Source organism: Sturnus vulgaris, chromosome 4 (assembly GCF_052056855.1).
Source record: "Sturnus vulgaris isolate bStuVul1 chromosome 4, bStuVul1.hap1, whole genome shotgun sequence".
NCBI classification, from domain to species: Eukaryota; Metazoa; Chordata; class Aves; order Passeriformes; family Sturnidae; genus Sturnus; species Sturnus vulgaris.
In genome coordinates, this window is record NC_142246.1 from 26,319,454 (window position 1) to 26,347,258 (window position 27,805).

At 37.1% G+C, this 27,805-nt stretch overlaps 1 protein-coding gene across 1 annotated transcript in view; it reads right to left on the reverse strand.

Annotated features, from left to right (window-relative positions):
* SCFD2 (sec1 family domain containing 2) overlaps positions 1-27,805 on the reverse strand; it is a 189,267-nt gene that overhangs the window by 144,025 nt on the left and 17,437 nt on the right. The window contains exon 3 of the mRNA XM_014873410.2: positions 14,684-14,811. Within this exon, the coding sequence (XP_014728896.2) occupies positions 14,684-14,811 (128 nt within the window). The remainder of the gene's footprint in view (positions 1-14,683; positions 14,812-27,805) is intronic.

The following is a 27,805-nucleotide window of genomic DNA, read 5'->3' on the forward strand; positions in this document are numbered from 1 at the left end:
CAAGAGTGTGAAAAGCTTCAGGACAAATGCCCAAGAAAAAAATATCTTACATCACACCTAAAAATGGGATAAAATGCAAAGAACATTTATCAAAGAACATTGTGTCAAACTGATATGCAACCAATTAATGAATTCATTACAATGCACATGGATTTAACATAGCATTAATTGTGCCATAACCATATTTGAGTGGGAAAAGACTAAGATTACAAGAATTGTAAGATACCTAAGAAACACCCAAAAACAGATGGCAGGTAATATGCAATAGAGAAGTACTAGGATATAAAAAGGAAAGGTAAAATAAGAGTGTTCTTCTGTGTGCTTGTAGATATCTATAGTACAAATTTTGGTAATAAATGGTGCCAAAACAGGTGCTGTCAGAAGCTTGTGGAACACCATTAATATTGAGAAAGAGCAGCTGGCAGAGCTGGATTGCTTTGAGTATTGGAAAAATGTAAGTGGGATGAAATGTAACAGTATAAAAATGATGCATTTTCACGCCAAGGTAAGAGCTGTAAATGTGGAGTTAAAACCTGGAAATGACAGAAGGAGAAATAACGTCTAGGCTTCTTCATTGTAAAAGAGCAGGTATAATTCCTTTAAATGATACAGTTGTACTAAAAACTGGGCCATAGAAATGCCTCAATACAAAGCCTTTCTCTCCAGGAGCACTCTGTGCAGCTCAAATCACTCTCATTCCTGAAAGTTTAACTCAAAACTGTGATGTATGCACAGAGAGGTTACCATAACAATTAGGATGATGGAGAACTAAAGTTAGGAAAGCAAGACAGAAATGTCTGGCTTATACAGGCTCCCTGCACCAGCTGGAAAAAAAATGAGGTCTCTTTGAATGCATAAAAAATATTTACATGAAAGTTCAACACTGGTCCTACAACCAATAGGAATAAATAATACATGAATATATTCACACAAGACATTAAGAAACATCACTGTATCAATCAGTCTTCCAGAAGTGAAGACAAGATTGGAGGCCAACAAATGTAACTTGTTCTAAGGTGAGGTTCGATGAGTATCTAATGAGCAGCTGCATAAATGTTCACAAGACTTAATTCAATACAAATGGGTCCCCTTCAATCCTTTATTCCTATGATAATTAATTTGTCAACATATTGGTTGAATTCCACCTCCAACTTTCTAGAATTTAGAGCAGATCCCAAAAGAACTGCAGATCAATTTTGCCTACTTTTCTATTACAGAAGGTGTTGCTAGGTTTTGGTCTGTTGTTTTAATAATTAATTGAATAAATAATTTGTTGCTAAATATGAAAATAGCAGCACTGAATATCAACATTTGCAATGTTTTACCATACAAATATACACAGTTCATAATACATGTACAAATGATGACATGCACAATTAGTCTGAAGGGAGGAAGTATTTGTGTTACTGGCAAAGCAGATCACTCAAAACAGACATACTGTGGCAGAACTTACCAGCAACTGATATTAAAGGTCTGTCAAAAATCTGAGTTTGAGTAGTAAGAGTAGACTGAGTGGAACAGAAAGACTTTCACCTTAACAGTTAAACAAAAAGTCAACTGGAGAAACCACATTTGCAGACATTAAAACACAATTTACCAGTATTACTTTTTTCCATTTGAAATTAATGCTGCAGTCTATGTAGTGCAATGCAGGCATTGCTTCAAGAATATAATTATTTTTCAAGATACATTTACTGGTAGAAGTATTTTTTTTAAATTCAGAATCCAAAAGCGCTTATGCATCCCGTAAAAATTTATGGATGAATAAGGTGTCTAAAGAGCAAAGGCCAGAATTATCAATGCACTGTTCCAAACATCCAGGCCTTATTTTTTTTCATATAACACTTAGTTAATTATCTCCATAGGGACAAGGAAACAAGTAAAGAGGAAAGTACAGCGACCAACTGAGTATATCAGTGAATGCTCTTCCAAGACTGCAGGAACCGCCAAATATACACAGCTTTTAACTTTGATCAGTTTTGTGCAAGAACACAGAGCTTCACTGGCTGGAATCCGTTTGCTGAGGTCCATTTTCCACTTGAAAGAACAAGAATAAGAAACAATCTTGGCACACTTATGTTCACAGATGAGATTTTTCAAGTCAGTAGAGGGCTGAAGAAATCCAGATAAATTGTTTTCCTTGTCCACAGTCTAAGCAACATAGACCTATCTCTCCCAGTAGCAATGCTGAATACTTGTGAGGAATGTAGAAAGCGCCTGTACTCCACAAAGCCAACTGGGCAACTGTGCTGCTAAAGGAGCTGGATATTTGACAAACTGAGTGAGAGCAATTTAGCAAGACAGATGATGCCCCTTACATCTCCTTGTTAGTGTAATTTCCAGATGTTGTTATTAACTCAAAATTCTTTTGTATTACTGGGAAGCTTCAATAACAATCTTTAACAACAAGAGCCAGGAAAATAATTTAATCTCAACTTTTGTGTGGCTTACTTCAAAAGTCATCCAGCCCTTACACTGTTAATAAAGAAAATAAGAACATCAGCTAATCCCTAGTTCTTTGGAGAGAAGGAAAGTAGGCCAGTATGAGATGTTGTTTGGCTGGCTTCTCCAGAATAAGGCTCTGGACCTGAATAGCTCTAAACCTTACAGCAGACTGAAAGCAGATGTCTCAGGCTTATTTCTAACAGTGCATGCTCATCTCCCACAGATGTGAGCTCATCTGTTCTAGAGTTTATGGTCACTTGCAGGCCGCTCCCTTTTTTGTGGCAGAAACACCAATACCCAGATAACCCCATGGTCACAGATATGAATACAAACAGCAAGTCCTCAGTAGAGCAATGCTAGGATAAATCCCTTTGGGAGTCTGAGCAGTCCCTGAAGTACACCCCAAAGTATGTGCCACAAGGCAGTGGCAGCCTCCTGCTGCCTGCCCCCACAGCACTGTGCCATCAAGGAAGAGCTGTGACCAGCTCTTACTGACTCCCATTCCTCCTGCCACCTTAACAACATCTGCAGAACACAGGAAGTGGAGATCAACCACTCTTCCCTGTCTGCCATAGGCTTTCTAGTACATCTCAAGACCTTAAGGGAGGCATAGCCTGCCACATCTCACATCTGAAGGTGTGTATTGCAGTGGCTTTCATGGAGCCACAGACAAGAGTGACAACTATGCTAATGTTCAGCAAATTCTGCAATAGAGGCATATACCCAGAACAAATATAGCTGGTCTCTCTTTACTACTCAAGTAGCACTTGCCATGTGAGCATTTAACCCAACTTGGCTTTAGTCCCATCAGCTGCAGCATTGAGTTAGTTATCCCAAAAGCAGTTTATTCTCTATCACTAGATGTGTATGGTATCACTAAATCCTTGTTTTAACAGTGTTCCTATAGAGACCAATTATATTCACATAAGTGCCATATGCTGTTTTAGCTTTCTTTCCTAATAAGTCTTAATCTTTTATTACAAAATGGAAGGCATGCTTAAATATCTGTTCCGTTGACTATTCTTTTTAAATACTTTTACATACCTTAAAACAAATAAAAGTTAATCAATTAGGTCGGATAAATATAACTTAAGCACTCTAACATAATCATCAAGATTTTCAGTTCTAAGCACCTAAATCCAGATGTCTAAATATGATCCTAGTTATGAATTATGACTCCTAGACCATCTACAGTTTCATGTTTTCAAATACATTCTGAAGGCTTTGACAAATATATAGTTTAGGTGTTTCAACAGGAATTGATTTCTTTTTATTTTCTGTCCTTCAGACCTTTGTTTTTAAATGTTCTGGCTCTTCAAATTATTGTTTCCTTCTTCGTGTATTCTACCATTCAGTTTTCCCTTTTCTGATTAAGTCAGTATGCACAAAAAAGTAACTACCATCTCTAGCCAGTGTCTACAATACTCTCTGATTGCCCTCCCAAATAATAAAGCAAATTTAAAAAAAAAAAGAACAGTTTGAATAAACATGTGAAATCTCATCTTCCAGCATTAAGCTTCCCAGGGGTTGTCATCAATATTAAACTTGTAATTTAATACTGGCATACCAGAGTTTACTAAATACGCCTCAAAATCCTGGGCAAATATGCATAGGGGTTGGATTTTATTACTTAGTTTTTACCACTTCCACCAAGTTAATAAATACAGAATACTAGGCTGACTCCCAGAGAGTCTCCAGCCCTTAAAACCCAGTAACCCTTGGAAACAATAATTCACTGTGACTGCAAAAGTACTGAAATCTATGAATTTCATTGAATTATCTCCAGAACACTTTAAACTTCTCACAGAAATGAATCAACTTGTTTGTCTTAAAAATAACATTCCCAAAGGAATGTCAGGTGGCTTGTGCATGTCCTCATTTAGCCCTACGACATATGTTCTCAGACACTGAAACACTTCATTGTGTACTCAGCACATTGCCCTAGAGAGAAGGAGATCATTGTTCTTCTTTGGTATGCTTTTCACAGGACTTATTATTTCTCTTATGATTTCTGGAAGACTTCTGCAGCTGAGAATATCCTAACATTCATTTTGGGTGGTAAGCAATTAAATAGGGATGGAAAACATGATGATGTACGAGCATGTACATATGTAATTCACCACGTCTCTTGTGAAACGAGTCATCCTCCACCAGACTGAACGAAGAGCCAATCACACTTTGGAAAAAAAAGCACTGGGCAACCCACACAGTTGTACTGAATTGCCATCTTCCACCTCAAGTTTTACACCTACAGACGTTGCAAGCACACCAGCACGTATTTTATCTTTGGTTTCAATCCTTTGGCACAGGCTCTTCTCGGTGACACTCTGCTCCTTTACTTCCACATCACTTTCAGCCACTATAAGTTTGTTCTCCCTTCTTTTTTTAACATAAGCAAATTCTAAAGTCCGTTCTGTGATTGTCAGGCACACAAAGTACATTACTTAGAGCTGACACCCATAACAGTGTTCCACCAAAGTGCAGGTGCTGTGTGTTCCCACTGCATGCCAGAATCAGCATCTCCCAATCCACACTCATCAGCTTTTCCTTGATGTAAAGTACAGTCTTTATAGCTGATGCACCCTACAAAATGAAGATATCACAGCACACATTACGGCAAGTTCTATCTTATTTTCAATTTTGCATATCCACAGATATAAAGAACAGCAGTTGTAGTGAATTTCATTTTCTGAACTTGAAGTATTCTATTTTTTACCCAGATACAAAGAGGCTTAAGGGACCTGCTCCTGTATTCTTAGCCACGTGTTGATTATCACAAATGGATAGCCTACTGTAGAGTGGCCTTCAAATTCAAAAATCAAAATATTTACTTTCAAGATTGAGATGATACAATAAAATTCAATATCAGCACAAAATAAAGAAAGCTTCGTGATTAAAAAAACTCTAGTGTTTATCTGAAAAAACCCCACCAAATAAATTTTAGCAGAGAACAGAAGATGGTAATACAATTATTTCTTTTCAGGAAGTTGAATCAGCATTCATAACTGATACTTTAAAAAATTATGTGTCTGTGTGTACAGATATTTCTTTTCTTTTTAATCAGTTTATTTCTACAGAGGAGGACTTTTGATCTAGCTTTATCAGAACTGACCCACAGGTACTCAAAAAACCGGAAGAAGCATTTCAACCTTTTCTGGAAAATTTGGTTGGTTTGGTATAAAAGTTGTTTGTTTAGAGACATTAGAAACAGACTTGTTATCCCTACAGATTCCAGAAAATGAAAAAATAAAGTTTTGTTGAGAAATCTCTCAAAACTATATCAGTTGCCAGTATATGTGCAAGTAAATATTATTTAAGTTTTTAAGCCTTTAACTCAAAATCATTTTCTCTTGATTTAAACATTACAAAAAATTAAGCCTTTGTTTCAAAACTTCAAAAATGTTTATCTGCACATCAATGTTTACTCCTAATCACTGTGAACATTACTGAAATTGTCTAGAGAAAGACCATATTAACACAGGCTTTCCCTTATACTTTTATTGAGAAAAAAAGACTTCATATTTAAGTTTATATAAGCTTTGCAGTATAACATTAAGAAATAATACAAATAATGAAATTACATATTTACAGAAATTCTGCAAGAGCAACACTTGTGTTTACTTTTAAATTTTAAAAAATTATCTTCAATTCTAAACACAACCAGACACGGAAGGAGACTTGGCCCCATGTTTATATTTCAGTGTTTTGGTTTATTTTCTAAAAAAAAAAAAAAAGCTGATATAAAAATAATGAAAAAAATAAAACTTTATAAAAAAAAATCCAGGCACATAGAAAGACTAATGTCACCCCACTCCCTTCTTAAAAGTAACATTAAGGTTTGCCAAATAGTCCTGCAATGTGCCAACTACAATTTAATCAAAGGAAACATTATCAACATATTTTTCTGTTTCCCATGACTGCACAGGACTCTGTGTTTCACTTCCATCTGCTAACTGTTTCATAGCAGTGAAGTGCAAAGTAGATGAGGTATGAGACAAATATGACAGGCTTTACAATTTTATTAGAGCTTAAACCATTACTCATCTTACACCACAAGAAACTACTTAGCATGTAATACATTATTCACAGAACAATGAGAGACAATTGAGACAAAAATATCTTTACTGATACCTCAAAAACTTACTTAACCTAAGAACTGTTATTTTTACAAGAATATGAAGTCACGGAATTAGAAATAAAGTAAAAAAAAATTCAACAAGACCTTAGGGTAAAATGTGGTATTTGGTACTTCAGAACGAGTTGAAATTTTTCTTTTAAAGTTAAATCAAGAATGAGTACTCCCAATATTACACTTCTTTTTTAAGGTAAATTCACACAACCTATAATCAAGTAGTCATTAAACAATCAAACAAAAAAAACCTAACTCAAACCAACCCAGAACACTCAAAACAAATTTGAAGAACACTTGGTCTGCTAAACAAGAACACCTAGACACCTAAAAGCCATTTACCTGCAGGGAATACCTTCCTAAAATATGGAGGGAGAAATTTTGCCTCCAAATAAACTTCTTGCAAAGAGAGGCTACAGAATGCTCCCAAATATTTTTTTTAATTTCAATACTATTCTGGGTAGTTGCCGTTTTGGATTGAAACATCTCTGCTTACCTATTCTGCTTTACTTTTTTTTTCTTTTAATGAGTGCACTTCATATAATCACTCTCAGTCTCCTTCTATAAACATAACATGCTTCCTTGAAAAACAGGGAGGGACTTAACTCCCAGGACCCCTTCCAAACTCATTCTCAGAAGTTGTGGCTGTTGTTGCAGTAGCAGAAGCCAGTGAGATTGCACATTCCGAAACATTCTTTTCATCTCTACAACTCAGATGAGGATTTGGGATTTTTTTTCAGACAGGATGTATAAATGACAGAGATGTTCAAGATCCATTTCTTCCTCTCTTCTCACCTCAGGTGGATTTGAGTGTGTATGTTTCCCAGAAGAAAAAATCCTGTACTTTGAGGGTCAAATTGAGACTCTGCCACTAAAGATAATACAAACCAGTGAACAAATAACAGGTAGACGTGAAGTGGTGTTTTCCCCAATTCGTAAAGGAACATAACCTACTTAAAGACAATTCAGTAGGCAAAGGAGGGAGGGGAGCAAGGAAAGGTAAAAGATAAACAAAATAAATTGGTAAGTTGTTAAAAGAAGAAAAAACAAAACCAGAAAGAATAATTGACTGAATCAGCTGAGCAGCTACAAGATTGACAGAGCTGGGTAAGAACAAGGTACCTACAGCTGCCTTTTTCATTTTAGACTTTACTTCTTCCTCATGAAATCCACTATACTGCTTCACTGGCAGAGAGCTCCTTCACTATTAAACTCATAGAATAGTCTAATAGTGGATCACTGACCTAGGTCCTTTGAAGTTCAGGATTAAATGTGTCTGTCCAGTTGAACATGAATCAGCCATATGCCCTTGCACTAATTAAAGCCAATCATGTAGTAAGTGGCATCAGCACAAATGCAACTGGCAGGCAGAGGGAAGTGGTTGTAAATCTCCATTAAGTTCTTGAGAGACAGCATTTGGAATATTAAGTTTTGGGCTCCACAGTACAAGACACACTAGAGTAGGCTCAGAGAAGGGTCACTACAATGATTTAGGCTAGAGAAAATGATGCACAAGTAAAGGCTAAGGGAGATGCATTTACTTAATCTCAAAATATGAAAACAGCGAGGGGTGTTATGGTCTTCATGGATGTGATGAGTGATTACAGGGAAGACTGAATCAGACATCTTGGAGGTGCAGAGTGAGAGTTCAAGAAGCCATGGTCACACACTGCAGCATGTGAAAAACCGAACTGTACAGAAAGATCACTTTCTCCACAGGAATGGTTCTCTCCAGTGCAGAGTAGCCAGACAGGCTGTGGAATTTAGTAGCCAACACTCAACCCACTACATTAATATTCAAAATCCAGCTGAACAAGGTACAACATACCTAGTCTAACTCTTAAGCTGTCCTTGAATTGAGTAGGAGTTGTACTCCATGAACTTCAGAGATCACTTCCAACCCAAGATTATTCTACAGTTCATCCCTATTTGTTCATATCCCTCATTCTATGCTATGATGGAAGCAGTTATCAAAAAGGGTAAAATTCCTGCTAGAGCTTTTCAATCAACTTTACATCATGTAATTCTTCCTCTGGCATGCACTTGATAAGAAAGGATGAATAGCTATGCTCTCAAAATGAGCTTTCTGCCACTGTGTTTTCTTCTTCTTTGCCACCAAGCTTCTGCCACACAGTTGCCTCCACACCAATAGCTGTTCCCAAACCCAGTAAGAATTCAATTCAATCTTCAACCTGCACAAGATTCACACCAAGAGCACAAATACTTGATACAAATCACATGATTCTTTCCACTACAGGAACCTAAATGTGCTAGACAGAAAAAAAGAGGATGGATAAATTCCAAAATATGCATATGAACATCTCACTTCACATAGTTCCAGGTACTTTGAGGTGTTTTTTCTTTTGAGTAATTATTTGAGTAACTTCTTTTGAGTAACTATTTTAAATTCTCAAGGATTCTACTCTGAGTATCAGCAGGTGAGAGTAAAAAGAAAATGAACAGACACAACATCCATCTTGAAAGAAGTATAATGCTTAGTACCAAAATGACTCCACGGCTGGTGATGCTTCTAAACAACATTACATGCTAATGCAGTGTCACTTACTGATGAAAACCAAACTTCTGTTCATGAATATCTCTCCATCTCAGCTACTTTGTCATATCTCCTGAAAAACAGAGAACTTTGTTGGCAGGAATGAGTGTCCGTCATCTTTTCTGTTACATATGGAGATTAAGTGAAAAGTTTAGTTGTTTAAGAAAAACAGCAGAAGGCACATACTCACTGCACATGTGGAGCTTGGAATATTTCTGTCCTAAACTGGCAAATCTAGATGACTATCAGAAGATGGGATCTATTTAGTTAGTTAGGTGAAGCCTCAGTTAACCCTCAGTTGGCTGAAGCCCTGAAGCCTGTTATAACACGGCAAAGTGAAACAGCCATAATATCAATGTCTTTCTACAGTTCTTGATGTGGTAAATACTGTTCAGAAACTACCTTCATCAACAGTTACCAGAGAAAGCCTACCCCCACGAAATTCAAAGTACATTCTCCTGGGAATGCAAAGGCACCTATACAGAAGCCTCCCAAATAAGAACATTTCAAATTTTACAGAAACACTTCAAAGTGTTCAAAAACATTTAGCACACTGAGAAGCAAAAAGCTTTCCTGCCTCCAGGGTTGAATGATGCAATGAAACATCTGCTATATTGACCATCACTGAGGTTGGGAACATTTGCTTCAGGTCAAGACTACTTTTTTAGCTGCACTACAGGGAGAAATCAGGAACTCACTATTGCAATAGGCTGGAAAAAAAAATCCACTTGGCTAGAAAAGTCCCACACTGCAGGAGTCCTGTTACTTTTAAAGAGACAAAGAGCAGACTAATTTAACTTCAGAACTGCATGCTCAGGGTCCAGGCTGCACAATGGAAGGAATTCAGATCTGAGAAGAGCAGCATTCCCTCTCCTTGGGAAAATGCCCTGAGAAGATCAGGGAGCCCTTGAAGGAGCACTGTGAGACCCACTATTAGACATTTGGGACACTTCAGGCTAAGCCAGGCCTGAGTCAGTTGAGTTGGTACAGGAAGCCACTCACTTCATGAGGCTGCTTGGAGGAGAACTTTGGCTGTTGCCTCACTGATCCTGCTGCTTGCTCTCCCAAAGGATTTAGAGACAAGGTAAACAGGCATCAGTAAAACGTAATAAGTATCCCAAGAATCAGTCTACAGTATGATGTCTTCTCTGCAAAATGAGGGGCTGCAGTGTCTCCAAACACAGCTGTTATCCAGGTACCTATCACTTAACAAGAGACACACTGCAGAATGTATTCAAATATGCCACAGACCACAACAAGCTCTGCAATGATGACCTTCCTTCTACTCCCTTGTAAGGACCTCAAACTCAGACTAGTGTTGTCTCACTACTTGTCTCCATCATAAAATTGTCCTAATGGTTGGTCAGGGTGAATTTTAGATACCTGAGATCAGACTTGTTTTATCTAGAAAGATATATATATATGTACTTACCTACCTTATTAGTTCATTATCTTGGCTGGTAGCTTTTATCCTTAAAATTTATTCCAGAAATTTATGGCATTGGATATTTTTATACTGGTCTCATAAAGAACAAATAGCGTGTTAAACCCTGTTGCAGTCCAATTAAAAAAACAATGCACATTTTAAATGCTTTATGTTTTTAGATGAAGTATTGATCTACTGTATTCATCCTATCCATTTTAAACTACTGTTCTAAACTCAAAATATTATTTTGTATTGTCGCAGTAGAATGTCTATCTTCCTATTTCTAAAAAACAAGAGCTCAATTCAACCCATGCAAATCACCCCACACTTGGAAAAGTTACAGCACTCTGTTTTTACTTCACAAAGACTAAGATTTCACTAATTTTATAGTGAGCTTGATTTTTAAAACAGTATTTGTACAATCCAAAAGGAAAGAAACCAAATGGCTTTTCTCCTGCTAACAAGGGCTTGTGTAAGAGCACACTGCACTTTGTTTCTGTTACTATACCAGTGCTTCGAGTTCCATCAGTCTCCATGCCAGTAAAAAGACACAATAAAGGAATTCAGACTCAGTCAAGGCTTACTGTGCTCCTTTCAAACAGAAGAGTAAGGGTGTTGCTGAAGCCACAAAAGAACATTTGTAGCAAAGTTATTTACCACTGCTAAATACTATGCTAATAGTAAAGCTTTCAAGGAGAGAGTCAGGGTCGGCCATGCTCAGAGGATGATTAAGATATGCATCAGACCTATGAAGAACAGGAACAGGAAATTCAGGAATGGAAAAAGTAGCAATCTCTCTGCTGCTCCACAGCAGTTTTGTTACAGTCACTTACTGAGGGGTGGGCAGAAATAATCCCTTTCCAGTATTTACAGTTTCACTTAAATTTAACATAGTGCTATAAATCTTACCCAAAAGTTAGTAAGACAATCTTGTCTTCCAAAGAGCTTTTCAAAAGGGTATTTAATTCTTTAAATAAAATACATATTAAATGCCAGGATTTTTATTATGCCAAAATAATTTACACCTATGCATTTACACCTACACAATAGGACACCTGACTAGATTTTGGCAAGTATTTACCAGTATTTACTCATCTGGGCACATACCACACAAATGCAAATACCTTAGAGGAAAAACAGAGCTGATGTGTTTCTTAAGAAGTGTTGTTTGTTGGCTTTTGAGTTTTTTGAAGTGTGTGTATGTATAGATTGACATGCAGTATTTTAATGCCTCCTTATTTAAATGACATCTAGAAAAGAACAGCTACACCTATTTACATACAAACAAATATTTCAGACATCCCCACTACCGCTTCCCTTGCTACAATTAAAACAACGAATATGCAAATCAAGAACACCTGAAAGCAGAGCTCCAATCTACCCAGCCCAAAAATGTAACCATAATTGTTGTATCCTTTATTTCTCTTTTTTCTCCTTCATCAAATCTCCTCTCCTCTCTTCCTGCTGATCTCAATGGAAAAAGATGGAGTTCCCTGGCCTGTCTACAGGTGGAGGCGCTGGAGAGAAGACATGTGTCCCCTTCTACACTTTTCCTACTCTCCTTCCTTCTCAGGAGGTGGAGGACGTTCAGAAGATATCAGAAAGCAAAAGGTTGAGCTATACGTCCTCCCAGAACTGTCACTGCTCCTGCCACATGCAGCCAGGCAGAGAAAGAGGAAAGCTGGGCATCAGGCACACACATCCCTTGCAGGGGAAACATGGGAAAGCACATGAAGACCTCAGAGCAATGGATAGCCTTTCGAAGCCCAGAAAACAACAGAACTTATTTTCCTTTCACTGAAAATACAGAAACAGGATGGGATTGAGTTTCCCATCATTGCACAGGGCTCCCATGCTGCCAGTGTCACAAGAGATGCAGTTTTTCAGGCAGGTGGCCACTGCAGGAGGGCTCAGCTACACCAAATGGAATTCAAAGCTTTGCTTTCAAATGTAATTCACTCCTTATTTCCAGGAGGGAAAAAAAAAAGCAAAAAAGAAGTAGTAAGGAAAATACTCTTACCATCTGACACAGCTGGTCTTAGTAAAGAGAGTAAGAGGAAACTTTCATGCTAGAAAATCTCTGACATTCAAATATAAAGGCCATAAAAAACTCAGAAAGTACCCTAAGTGTTGAGAAAAACAATGTGCAATCCACCAAGATCTTCCAATACAGGCAGAACCTGAGGTAAAATCACAACTCAAGTCTAAGCACAAAGCCTAGTGAAAGCATTTCCCTTCTCTCCAACCAGAGTTGCCTCATATCACAGCTGCAGTGGAAGGAGCCTTTCAAAAAAATACAGCAATCAGGACCAGAACTGGCCACTACAATTTTTGGCTTCTCAGTAAATGCAGCAATTGATAAACAGCACAATTTCCAGTTTCCCTGCAGAGAAGTAAGGTGTTCTGCAGCACAGTGAAAAAGTAGTAAATGCTGTATAAGATGTATAAGAAGTCATTAACAAATATGTGTCATTGCCCAATAGGACATCTGGGTGTGAGTTCAGGGTTTTCTGCATTTCTGCTCAATAGCAAATGTTTTATTTTGGTGACTGTAGTGCCCCTCTGTCCTTGTTTCTGATTTTATCCCTGTTTATCATTTACAAGAGTGCCTCAAACTTCACTACACGCTTTGAATTTCAACTACAAAGTTAACAACTGATTATAATTGTAGTGCCAGATAAATATACAATCCACAGACGAAAAAAATTCCTTGACTATTACTTTATACTACATTTCAACAACAACAAAAACATCAGAAATTTGTTTCACCATCAACTCCTAATGTTTCCATATAGCACTGTATCAGGCCCATGTATGCAAGACATTCAGTAAGTGTCAGCTACTGTGATTAAAAACTAAGTTACTGAAGCCATTTACTGGATACCACAGGAAGGAGACAGAGGAAAGGGTGGCTAATCTAATTCACACAAAGGAGCAAAGGTCACAGATGGATCATTACCTCTTAAAGACAAGAAGCAATTACTTTTATAACAAAGATGAATTTCAACATTAATAATAATTGCTTTTACAGTGTATGTCACAGAAAAACATTCAGGACTTCTTAACATTATTATGGTCACTACACACATATTAAAAACTCAAACAAGATTTTATTGTTTACTGAACCTTCACTCCTTCAGACAAATTTGTAATAGTCTTTTCTGAGCTACTCCTTTTCCATTTCTTTAAAACAGCTTACAACATCACTGTTGCAGAAATCTAGTATTTCTGATTAATAATCTATTAAATGCATGCTCTTGGTATTTGTAAAGACCATACAATATCTTACATGTAATAGTAGTAAAGAATTCATGAGTTGCATGTACATCTAATTCTACAATATCTTGGCAGTTTACTCTGGAGTCACAGATAAAAGTCTGTTACTCTTATTCCATGAGGACCTTTCTCTCTTGATGAAAAGTTCAGCAAGAAGTAGACTTAAGAGTATATACAATTCAAAAACTACTGCTGTATAGAGGCAATACCAGTTTTTATATGCCTAATATACCAATTTCCACATTTTATTGAGTATAGTACATGATGAGAACAATGTTCTAAAAGTGCTATTGAAAGTCATTGTGTCTTAATCTGTTTCTCTAATATTTTGAAAAATTGAGGTTTAAAGTGTGTCCAGACATGGTTTTCAGCTTAAACTCCCCTGAGCCAGGCAGCCTTACTTAACATAAGCCTCATTACCTATGTAATGTAAATACTACTACATAATGTCATCATATGCAAGAGTTGCACAACTTCCAGTTGCTATTTAGAATGTCTGCTTTCAGGACACAAATCTTGCTAACTTTTTTAGAAAAAAAATTCTCATGCTCTGTAAAATAAAGACAAGTAGCATTGTTAACCATTTACTTGCCTTTAAAACCCCCCTCCTAGAACTCCAATGCTTCTCCATGGTTCTCAATCTTTTTAAAGCAGGTTTTGTTTTTTTCAATTGTCTCTCACTTATATACCAGAAAGAACCTATGGTAATCATGAAAGTCACCTGAAACCTGTTGACAAGAATGGGGATGAACCAGGAATGGGTGAGTTTTGCCCAAGAGGGCTATGTGGAAAAAGAGAAGCTGACATCATTCACATTATCACTATGTAAGGGAGACTATGCCACATTACTCACCCATGCTCATCTTAATAGGTAAATTTTCTCTGCTTGCAGCCTCCACAAGGTGTCTCCTGGCCTCCATCACAGCTTCCTTTTGTTTGAGGTTCATGAAGGACTCCCAGAGAGCTTTGGCAGCTGGATCACTATAAGAAAATGACACAGTTACACTAAACATTGCTTGAATAATGGAGTAAACTTAAGACATTATTTACGTTTTGAGATGAATGCTTCTACTTACTAATCTCTCAGGTGGGCAGGATACAAGCAAAAATAAAGTGATATAAATGCTTGATTATTCTTAGCAGAACAGTTGCTACAGTTTTACAGAAAAGCTAGATTTTTTTGCTACCAATTATAAAGCATTAGAATTCACATATAATAAATAAGCATGTCATTCTAAGAATAAGCACTATTGTTCAACAATGAGAATATTAGAAACAGTCCAAACTTGTTCAGTTACTAAAAAACTATTGAAAGGATGGGTTCTAACTTCCCCCATGAGTTTATATCCCAAAGCTGGTGCTTCCAATGCTGAAGGCTGTTGTTACAATTTTGATGAACTACTTCACTTTGGGTTTCACGGGTTCTCTGTATGTGAAATTAATAATCCATAGCAGAAATTAACTGTCCTTATGATTTCTGTAATTACAGATTTCCCTTTTGTTGTTGTTGCTGCTAAACTTAAATTCGGCACTTGTGTAGCTCATTTGCACTCAGTTCCCTGTCAGTCTTCTCTTTCCTCCAGGACACTGCATTTGTTGCTAGTGAATGAATTCAGTGTTCTCTCGGTGGCAGGGGAGGATAAAGTAGAAAAATCCCTTGCTTGGGGCTAAAGCCACACATTGAGATTAATTTTGCTGACTTTTTTTTAAATTTACTTTTTGTTTTAAAGGAAAAGCTTCCCTCTGCTTTTTCCTCAGGAGACAACTCCTAAAGACATTTTGATGTCATTTACAACATGCATATAAACATGCCAAAACAAGCTTTGTTTCACGGAAATAGAAATCCCTAATAATTCATTTGATATCCATTCCAGAGCAGCTGTTCTTAATGCTCTGCTGCAACAGCAGGACTGTATTTAGCAAATCTGTGCTGTCTCTCAAACCAGGTATGAGGATCACCAAGCCCCATTTCTGACATTCAAGCAACCCACATCCTCTATCAAAGCCTGAGTGGGTGGAAGGCCTGTGGGAAGAAGGTTGAGTTACCCTTCTTCTGAGCTAATCATAAATAAAAAGGAAGTGCAAATTTCACCCTACTGCCATGGTTTAAAGAAAAAAAAAATCAGATGACCTAACACAGTCTTTCCATTTCTCTTTCAGACAGTGAAATTCAACATTTTTCTAAAAACAGAGGCAGGAGGCAGCACCTCCCCAAGGCAGCTGGGGTACCCGCAGCAGCTCCCTCTACTCCATCACCAAGAGTGATCTGAGCACTGATGCTGTGACTTTTCATGGGCAGCAGCTCCAAGGAGATTCCTCACAAGAAAAACTACAGTGATATGTAACATACAGTAGCACAAGAAATGAGAGATTTCCAAAACAACTAGATGCTTCAATACAATTAAAAAAATCCTTTATTGAAAGAGTTGTCAAGCATTGGGACAGGCTCCCCAGGGAAATGGTGGAGTCACCATACCTGGAAGTGTCCAAAAATGAATAGATCTGGCACTTTGTGATATGGTTTAGTGGGCATGGGAGTACTCAGTCAAAGGTTGGATGATCTTGGAGGTCTTTTAATGGCTCTGATTCTGTGATCCTCAGGTATGCCATTTTTACAGGTTATCTACTCAATCTACTCCCCACCCAACATCACTTGTAAATGCACTGTATTGATCCTGTTCACATCACATTCACAGGGTATGTCTCTGTCATTTACAACTGGGCATGAGGTTTGGATTTTATAAGCCCACTGCATTGCCTGATAATTAATCCCTTCCTGAACATGCAGTTCCAATACCAAATCTATAGAGATCAGGAATTGGACCTGAAACAGCATAAAGCTAGGTTTATAAATACTTTTGTCACTATTTGGAAGAAAGAAAAGTCAAACTTCTGTTTTCAGATCTTTAACCTGTTCTCATTCTCACAATTCTCTTCATCACCATAAGTGTACACTCAGAGTCTCACATAAACAAGATACCAGGAGCTAAGCCTTTCAAACAAAGGAAAACAAGCAACATAAGGAAGCTAAAATAAAAGCCTACCAGATTTTGCTCAGGTTTTTGTAGTCCAATCTTCAATCACTCCTATACTTCATAAAGGTACTTAGCAAACGGTAAAGTGTGGAAAACTCGTCCTAAAAGCATCTATAGAAGTCAATAAAAGAGTGCATGTGATAAGGTTACACCATTTTTCCATAATCCCTGCTTGCTGCTCTCCCTTTCCACACCAGGTGTGGATCAGTCTTGTCACTTTAGAGGGCAAGGTCTTTGAAAGAAACACGTGTCACACTAAACTGTATCATCACTACCAGAAGTCTCTTTTTCAGCTGGTACTTCTACTTGCTAATAAACTATAATACTGCTCCAAAATAACAGACCCATTATTTTAAACTAAACAAACAAACAAAAATTAAGAACGAGTCATATTAGTGCTTTAAGAAAACAAAAAAAAAATAAAAGGAAGTGGTGTGGATTTGCTTTTTGCTTTGTATATTCTTTCTTCCTCCTTTAGCCACAGTATGTTTTTCTTTAATCCCGAGGACCAAAGTTTGCAGGATCCCTGAGGGTTCTTTTAATGCACCAAAAATAACAAAAAGCAAAACAACTATGGTAGAGCCTTAAAGGAGATGAGAGTCAACCACACTACTGTATGCTACATCTCGGTCATCCAGAGTTTCTGTAGACATTTTTCTTCCCACTGCTTTGCAGAACACTTAGTGGTTTAGGTATCATATATATAACTATATACAAGCAGGAAGAGGTCAATGTATATCAATAGCTAACACAGTCAACTAGGTCAATCCACAGAAAACAATTTTTAAGCTCAGTAATTCTTTTTTTTTTTTTAATATAATAGGGGAAAAGAGCCACAAAAGTACTTTATTTTTTCTGTTGCTAACACTTTTCCTGTTCCCCCTCTATTACCCTTTCCAAGAAAGGCTTTTGCTTTGAAAAACACCCATTCTTAACCTTCGTCAGTGACAAGACAAGAATGACTGCTGGGAATGAGTCAGTAGGACACAGTACAGGGCTCTGGTGTTGCCTCTTGCCTGATCTGAGAAGTTACCACAACATTTTCCTTTTAGAGATTTCTAACACTTGGAAAATACATTATCTTATCTTACCCTTTTGGGGAAACATTTGTCTGCAACTGCCTTCCAGCTCTTGTCACGGTGCCCTTCCCCTCCTCTTTTTCCCATCTGCAGTTCCTCTGCTTTGGTGCAAATACCCCAATCTGGTGACACTGGTAATCAATGATTTCTAAGGAATCCAGCACCCCAATTAAAATTTCCATCTTGTCTTGCATTCCTTGTCTTCCCAAGAGCTATGTAGTGATTTTACACATTATGTAGTCAACCTCTGCACTCTGAAAGTAGTTTTCTGAAATGAAACTGTTGTTTGTTTTTTTTTAATATTCAATGCATTTAAAAACCCTTACAAGATATTGTCTGAATGATGATGGTTCGCTTAAGAAAAAATAAATCCTTTACAGTTACACAACAGTACAGCTCAGGAATTCAAAAACACTCTTCAAAAAAAAGTCACAAAATTAGGTAAATATTACAGTACACACTTCTGTGCACTTCTATTACAAAATGTTTTGAAGTGCACAGCAAGAGAAGAGAACATAAAAATTCACTAACATTAAAGAGGCCTCTCTGATAAATTAGTTTCACAAGGGTAGAGTTTTGCTCACAGATTTGATACCCTGCCCATTTATTGCTAAAGTCATTGTATTGTACCTAATTTACCAGTTATATCAGAAAACAGAATTTAATAAAAACAAGCGCAGCAGTAACCGGGTAGAAAATTTATTAAACAAAAATATCACATTAACTCCAGAGAAAAAGCATTAAGTCTTTGAAAAGTCCCACTGGGCACACTTGTACCATTCAATTTACATAAAGCAGTCTTTGACAGATATCTCATAATTGAAAATTTCTCCCTTCCCCCATAGACAATTTTTCAAAATGAGATATTCTCTGATCCAAAACTAAGTAAAATTCAACTGCATATAATTTGTACTTTCAAATGACAATGAAAAAGATGATAAAGAAAGAGGGAGAAATCTAGACAACTAAAAGAAGCAGCTTCCCTACTTCTGATATTTGCATGCCAGTTTTCAAAGCTGAATCATGAAGACAGAGGGGAAAAGGACCAAGTCATCAGATCCAGAGTATATATATGAATCCTAAAATGAGACACCAGCTGGCAATAATGCCAGGAAAAAGGTGCTGATAAGAACCAGTCAGAAAGACAGAGATATTCCATGCTGACTAAAGCTTGATGCAGGTGCTTCAAAGCAGCTCCAATTTGCAGCCTCCAAAGGTACACTTTCTCTAATTAAAGATAGGAGAGATGGAAAAACAAAAATAAAAATCAATAATAAAACGACTTAGCCATGAAGTGGCTAACTAGCTAGCTTCTCAAATTTATAAAATCCAAAGGAAAGACCACACAATGAAATCTGTTGTTTACAAGATGAAGGGTGAAAAAGCCAAAACCCTGAGCAGAAGTATAGGGTACAGTATGGTAAGCAGCTCTCTTGGTGATAGTGCACCAGCTTCAGCAATACTCACTGTGGGGGAGCTTACTCTCATTCCCATGGAACTCCTTTCAGCAATGTGTTTTGATAACTAAACTAATCTGTTTTATCTAGACATTTACAGGTTGATTATCAAATGCCTAATCTTGCAACTGTTAAAATAATTGTAACTTACTCTCTTGATCTGAGTCTGGTCCAGTTCTGCAAGGACAACACTGCCAAGTTTATCTGATCTAGAAAGTATCCCTATTCCTGATCATCTGCAGGCTTAGTCTCAAAGCTACTCATTTTGAACAAGTTTGGGGAGAACAGGAGAGGCTGGTGGCACTGAGATGTGCACTGAGCTGAAGGCAGTAGTCTGGAAACAGGTGAAATCAAGCACCAGTCAATGGAGAGCAAATTCTCAGAGCAGACGCAAAACTAGAGGCCATGACACAAATCTGGGGGCACTTATCATGAGGGGGTCCAGTGCACAACACCACAATTTACCCTTGGCTGAAATGACATGTGTCTTGCTTCAAACCACAGTACAGAAAGATATTTACTTCCCTTACTGCTTCAGCTCTTGTCCATTATTTACAAATTAATAAAATACAGTCTTCTTGGTCTCTAATGCAAGAGCAAAAGGTCAGGAAGTGATAAGCCTATACTAGAAAATATGTTCATCCAATTACTAAGTGCTCCTCATTTACCATTATGTTTTCAGATGTATGAATAGACCATTTCCAACCCTCCTAGCATTTGTAGTACTAGTTTGGCAATATATTTCTTCAAACAGCATGAGTAATTAACCAATAAAAACAAGACAAACACTCTTGTCCAAGCAGCATACCACAATCACCAAAATTATCAGCCACATATGTAGTCTCTGGCAAGCTATTGCGAATTATTATGATGTGATCTAATTTCCAGTCAAGGAAGATAAAAGTGACATGTACATTATCTATTACTGAATTTTTGTCTGGACTTCTTTGCCTAACAGGACAAATTCAGGTCATCCTGTTTTCTCCTTATAAAACACTGGCATTTTTTTCAGTTACATGTAGGCCTTGCCATGCCCCCAGGCTTACTGAAAAACAGGTCAAGAGTCCCTTCCATAACCTTTTCAAAGGCCAAATTGAGAAATCAGTATCTACATAGAGTTTCCTTCACAGATCTCTTGTAGCTTAAATGCAAGAAGAAAAAGATGACTTTGTACAGTTTTATTTTGCTTTTAAACCTCTTGGCATCAGGTGAAAGCACAGCCTATATCATAACATCATAAACAGCAAATAACCAGGTGGAGGACATCATATGAGCAAGATACTAATAAGGAAGAAAGAATAAGCAAACGTTCCTGTTTATACACCTGGCAAAGGACATGGGATTTCTAACAGCAATTTGCTGACACGGGCTATGAATAAGAGACAGAAAATAACTGAGTGGGCTTCAAAAATTAATCAACTGAAATGACAGAATTTCAGCATAACAAAGTAGTTGTGTTTATACTTTCACAGATAAAAAAAAAATCAGAAGGAAAACTGTGGTCGTCTCAACATGTGACAGACTCTGCAGTTATTGTATCAGCAAAGCTTTCAAAACCTTTCGCCTATATAGCTTTACAATTCAGCTGCATCTGTATATTTTCACAAGGGGAAGGGAGAAGGGAAAAATTCAGTAAAGATTAAATTAGAGGGTCATTAATACCACAAAGCTGCCCAAAACTGAGTGGCTGCTAAAAAAACCCCAAAACAGTGTGCTGCCAAGTACTGCATTTGCAATAACATTTCTTTAAAGAAAAAGTAACACCCACATGAAGTGCACAGCACTTCAAAAAACAACACCAACTGGTCAGAAGACCATTACTACAACGGACAAATCCATTGCTGCAATATGTCATTTGAATACCGATAAACCAAAGAGAAGCACCAGGCTGTGATAAGATGCAATGATTTGGCTTTGAGCCTGGAGCAAAGGGCCACGAATCAAGAGAGAGCCTCCCTCCTCCAACTGCCCTGCGGTTTCAGAGCAGAGGCTGCGCCAAGGCTACACCGGATGTACCCTGGATTCCTGGGGACAAGTGCCAGCCTGACAACTGTGCTAGGGACAGTCAACTCCCTGACTGCACCCCACCACACATACAGCAGCTCCCCACTGGAAAGAGCCAACAACATCTGGAACAGCCTCCCTGGAACAGCCGCTCCTCCACGCAACAGGGATTGTATGGACATGCTGTGGGGAACACCAGGAGGGTGAGAAGAGCTCTGCACTGCCATGTTCCCAGAACACAGCTGGGCTCAGAGAATGAAGCTGCTGTTCATTTCATCCTTCTGAAAGTGACCAAACAGCTCCAACATAATTTATCTAAAATTTCCCATATAGAAACAGCTATCAGTATTTCCAGGAGCTAAGTTTCTAGCATGGCTGCAATTTGAGCACATCCCAAGCATGTGCTCTTGATGGGCTAAGCAAATGTGTATTCAACTAAAGATGCAGCAATACTTTACCCAGAGAAAAATATAAAAATAATAAAACTTTTGTTTTCAAATAAATTTAAGCTGCATATCCCCAGAAGGGACTAACATTATTTCTAAGAAAGCAAAAGAACGTTAAGTTTTAAAGTGGTTCCTAGCAGTGGGCTGTCATTGTGCTGTTGAACATTTTGTACAGTTGGCAGATCTGCTCAGCCTAATTAAATGTACTTCAGACAGTAGAAACTGGAACTATTTTCCAATCCATCCTAACCTTAGGAAAAAAACATGCAAAAAGCTAATGTCATCTTGGTATTGTGCTTGCAGAAAACTGCAGGAGCATGAAAATTACCACCTCTGCCATAGATTAGCAAACATTTTGCAACATGGCATAGCACACAAAACCTTTTAAAAAACAAGTTATTTGCAGCCCTTCAACTTAGAACATTATTCTCACATCCTCACTAAGATGTATGTTAAAAGGCTTCCATGTATTGGTTTTATGATTAGAACACGAAGCAAATAGTACAAAAAAAGGTGTCCAACAGCCAATATTAAAGAATATAAATATGTTATTGAATAATTTAATGGTTATTTCCCAGTTTCACTTCAAGCCCTCAAGTCACTCGGTGGGTGTAATCTGTCTTAGACTCAACTGTGGCTGTATACTTTGGCACGGAGTCAAAACAGAGAGGTTATTGTTTGATTTATATGCCAAGGGCCTCTTAGATAAAGGGCTAATGGCAGGCTGATAGCTTCAGCCTTTGCATATGGTGTTTATATAGACCCTTCTTCCCGCTCCCTCCTTTCTGTGTATGCTCCAGGAAGGCTGTGTCACATCAAGATCAAGTTAATTAATTAACTCATACTAGTATAATTTGATTGATAAAACAATCGGTTCATTAAAGGTCACACAGAGTGCTGTTAAAACACCAACTTTTCTGCCTCAACAACACAAGGTTTTGAGATTTGCATTTTTCCACGCTGCAAACAGGAATTTTTAAGAAATAATCTCACTAGAAAAATAGATGAAAGAAGCTATGAGAAATTAATCTGTCAATTAAAGTGCACTGCAAAGTTCATAAAATAATCAGTGCTTCATGAGATATTTAAGCAAAAAATAAATCACATCCTACAACAGAAAGGGTCACATAAACGAATTTTCTATATTGTTAGTTCTGCAAACTATTGAGCTTCCCCCAAAAGAAAACTATAGACCTTGCATATGTGATATACTTTGCTATTTACTATATCCAAACCAGGAGTATTTCCTAGTATATAAGTTTCTATAACCTTAAAATACTTTAGAACATAGTCCTATATGACCAAGTTATCATTTATAAGATGTTAGGGAACTTCATTATCAAATTATACAGTAATTACTTTTCTACAAGGCACAAGCATCATGAATTTTTAAGTAAAAAATGTAATCTAATTTTAAAAATATAGACAAAATAATTTCATAAAGACTAAATGTTTAAGAGCCTTTTGTCACCAATTTGTTTTAAAACACTTATTATAAAAAACACACATATAAAAAAGAAGCTGCCAGTCATGCAGCTCTGAAATAATGTTTAAAGTACTGCAAATCAGCTTGCAGCCACCAAGGCTGAAGTGCTTTGAGCAAAACTGGGAGCTGCTTATCAGCCACCAGTTTTACAATGGATTCTCCTCTGGACTACCTGAAACATCTGTGGTAATAAAAAAGGTGAGAAGTGATAGGAGTTTGTCAGTTCACTGTACACTGTTCAATAGCCAGGAATACATACAAAGGAAGTACAGTATTCACTGGACTAATACAGTAGATTCATTCATAAAAAAGCAAGATTTGCCACTAGAAGTCAACATTTTCTTAATATTTTGCCTCCTCCCCTGTTTTTACTTTGGCATGGGTTTCCTTGTGCCAGTAATACTGACGCAGCATGCAGAATCACTTTGCAAACCAAACCAGCAACAAAGAATTTCCTTTGCCTACTCCTTAACAGCTGGGAGGTGCTGCCATGCAGTTCCACAGAACACAGCCCACGTTTTCCTTCATAACTGGTTTTGTCCACAGCTGACTCAACAAGGCCATAGAAAACCCCAACAGGCAGAGCACAAGGGAAAGTCCTGGCTCACAAAAGAAGATTACATCGTGGAGTGCACCAGGGGAAGTTGGTTAAAAAATCACCAGTAAGACAAGGAACATTTACTGTTCATTATATTCAAGCCATGATATTTAGCTTCATAAAGGCATATCTACAGATACTGACACTTCAGTGCAATGACAGTCAAGTAAACTTGAATTTTGCAGTCATTTTCAGACATGGGATGATGAAGCAGATTATTGCTTAATATCAGGAGAAAATAATATTCACAAGACACAACCAGTGACTAAGACCAACAGTAATAAGAAAGTGTTCTTTGAATTTGTTACTGAACATCATGAGAGAAAGAAGTATATGGAACTATGGGACAGGATTTTCACAAACATAGTTGCAAAGTCTAAAACACATTGAGAACACAAAAAATCAAAAATTTATTTCAGACAGACAAAAACTGTGAAAAAAGTGATATCAAACCGGTTTTTAAACATCATCATAATTTAAAGTTGCAAAATTGCAGTTTTGTACAAACTATAAACTACTATGTTCCAAGAAAACCATGACAACTATACTCCAAACCGGGAAGAAATATGCTCCCTGTTATCAGCAGAGCATGGGAGAACTTAAAAATAAACATTTCAGGAGGTACTTATAAATACAACCAACACAGCAACCCCAAATTGTCACACAACTTCTCTGTTTATCTACAGTTCTTTGCTTTGGGATTAATTCCTTTTCTTTCCTTTATAGATAATGGAAAGTAAATCAGACTCTTAACATTTGACATATTTTTGGTCAAACAGGTGACCTGAATTACAATAAAATTTAATAAATAATTGTTAAAAGGTTGGTAACGATTCACATCAGGAATTGATTAAAAAGAAGGGAAACAAAATCTCCCAACAAAAGTAAATTATAACACAGCATTCCACACTTACCCCTTTTTTTTCTTGAATAAAAAAATAAAAGAGAAACTTAGCTCTATCTGGCTCATTCATATATCTACTTTACAGATGGCCATACTTATAAATTAAAATGTGTACACAAGTCTGATGAGTGTGGTAAACCACCATGTGAAGCATGTTCATCTCTTGCCAAACCCACCATCTTCAGTTTTATCAAATATTTCCTCAATCCAAGCATCATGTAAACTTGTAAGGACAAGCATTTTAATGACAGTCTTATTTAATGTGAATCTAAATATAGACATATTTGTAAACATATATATATATATGTATGCTGTGATACACATACAGTAATATTTTGGCTTTAGAAACCCAAAATTTTAACATATACACTTTAGCATCTATGACACAAAACAACTTTATTTGCTAATAACCACATACATGAGACAATGCAGCTGTGCATGAATGATGCTATTAAAAAGTAATGCAACTCCACTCATTGCTGCTTCCAATATCAAAGAATTACAGTGTAAACCAATGACACCAGCGTGCATTAAACCAAGACAGCAGAAAAATAATCCCTGCACTGTATTTTATCATAATACAAGTCAGCACAAATGCATGCATGCACAGATTACCTGAAAATTTGATTAAGAAATCCTCTTATTCTATTCCATTATATAGACTAGTAATACAGAATTTCTGTTTCAGTTTAATATTAGAACAGTCAGTGAAAAAATTATTGTAAAATATCCAGAGCTTTTTTAAATGTAGAATTTTACATATATATATATATATATACATATATATATACATATATATATCTATATATCTCAAATGATTTGGTCACAATAATCCTCTAGCCAGACAGCATTCTACAATGTTTCAGCTGATTATAGACGGCCAATACAGCACTTTCCTGTGTTAAAAAACAAAACCACACAGTCCAACAAACGGCCTGAGGAGCTATGGGTTCTTGTCCCTTTTAAGTTCTGTTTATTCTAGCTATTCCCAATATCATTAATATCCACTTGAACCTGTAAACTTGAAGGTCAACAAAAGGTGAAACATAAGGAAGCAATATAATATGGAATATTCAACTAGATTATATATTGTGAAACATTAAGGCAGTTTCCTTAAACTACACTTCTAAAATTTTTTTTCCTTGAGTAGTAGAAAAGATAGGAAGATAAACTCCATATTAAACCAGAGTTTAATTTGGAGGATTTACAGAATGACTAGCAATTCCCTTTAGTTATTTTAAAATTAACTAACTCTGCCTTTCTAGAAAATGCTACGCAATAGAAAAATAGTTAACAAACAGTCCAGAGACTGAATAAAACTACACACCCCAAATTGCAATATTTTATAAATATCTTACCACTGTTACAAGCAACATGAGCCTCTAACCTTAGTCTGCAATGATTGTTGTTGTTAAGCTACAGCAGTGAAATGTTATGTTACACATATAAGCTTGTGACCAGCAGCACTGAGAACGCACAAAAGCCTTACAAATACAACACCTCTCAAGATCAAGAGAGATGTTTTTTTGGACTAAACATCAAGCAAAATCTCTGCAATTCCCGACCTACCTTTCCTCTCACAGCTATCCTTCTGCAAATGATACATGCCAACACTAACAAAGTTATACACGCAGATAAACCAGATCATCTTTATTTGTGACATCAGAAAGAAATACAGATATAAATCGTTGTGCCCTACATGTGCCGTGGCATCCAAATGCAGTACATCAAATCTGCAACATAAACTGACTAAACTGAAAAGGTTGATACTGCAGGGAGAAACCACTTGGATCAGGACACTTCATCTTCCCAAACTACCCTGTGAAAAGGAGAACGAGTGCTTAATTCCATAAAGCCCTGTTGCCTGCAAATTACAAAATTACTGGATTTAGGTTACTGACCAGTACACCAAAGCTCCCTTTGGGAAACTCTGATTTAAATATAACACTGTCACACACACACTGGAAGTCATGCAAGCAAGCCGACTTAGCTTTCCAACTTCATATGGCAGCTGATACTGCTACAAGATAATTTCTGCATCAGCTATCAAATGTTTTGGCAGAAAGAAAGTTCCTCTAAACAAGTAAGGCTGCTCTGGTGAACTACTGAAAGAAGCAATAGCACCAGCATGAAACGGCTGGCAAAGGAGCAGGTTCAACCTAAATAAATTTCTGAAGCCAGCTCTATTCACATTCTACAAAACCAATTGCCAGTGATGCTTCATACCATTACATGACTACTGTGCAAACAGCAACGTTTTTTGTTGTCATGCTTATTCTGGAAGATGTTACCCTGAGGCAAATCTTGAGGAAACAAAGGCACATTTGGGAAGGTAAGGAGTGCAGGAAAAGGAACCCATGCAGAGCTGTCACTGCTCACCAGACTGAGGCATGAGTGGAAGAGAAGCATTAGTCACACAAACAACCTGAAACAGAAGCCATGCCTGGCAATTGTATCAACAAGAAACAGATCATCATCCTTGCCTGAAGTCCTTTTATGACATTTACTTATCGACTTCAAGAACCTCTAAAGTCTATAATCTTGCATGATTATTACCTTGCAACCAAGTGCCTCTGAATGTCTTAAAATATATTAATTCCAGTGTGTCTCTTTCAAAAGTTGGATTATCTCAAAAATTTTACTGGAAGTATATCAAGAAAAGAGGGATTTTATTCATCTTTTTTAAGGCTTATTCTTTTTGATCTACAGCAAGTGTACTTAACAAACACAAGGCTGGATAATTTTAACCCTATTTGCTGACAGCCAAGGCAGAGGGAGCTAGCAGTTTACTTTGAGGGTAATGGAGAACAAACAAGATGCATCTCAGGAAAGTAGGGCTTGTTTTGACAAATGCCAACTGATCTTCAGGTCTTACTAATCCTTGAAGTATTAAATCCCACTAAGCTCCATCTTGTATACAGACATGACTTTGAACATGTTCTGTGCAAAGAGGAAAGCAGATTAAC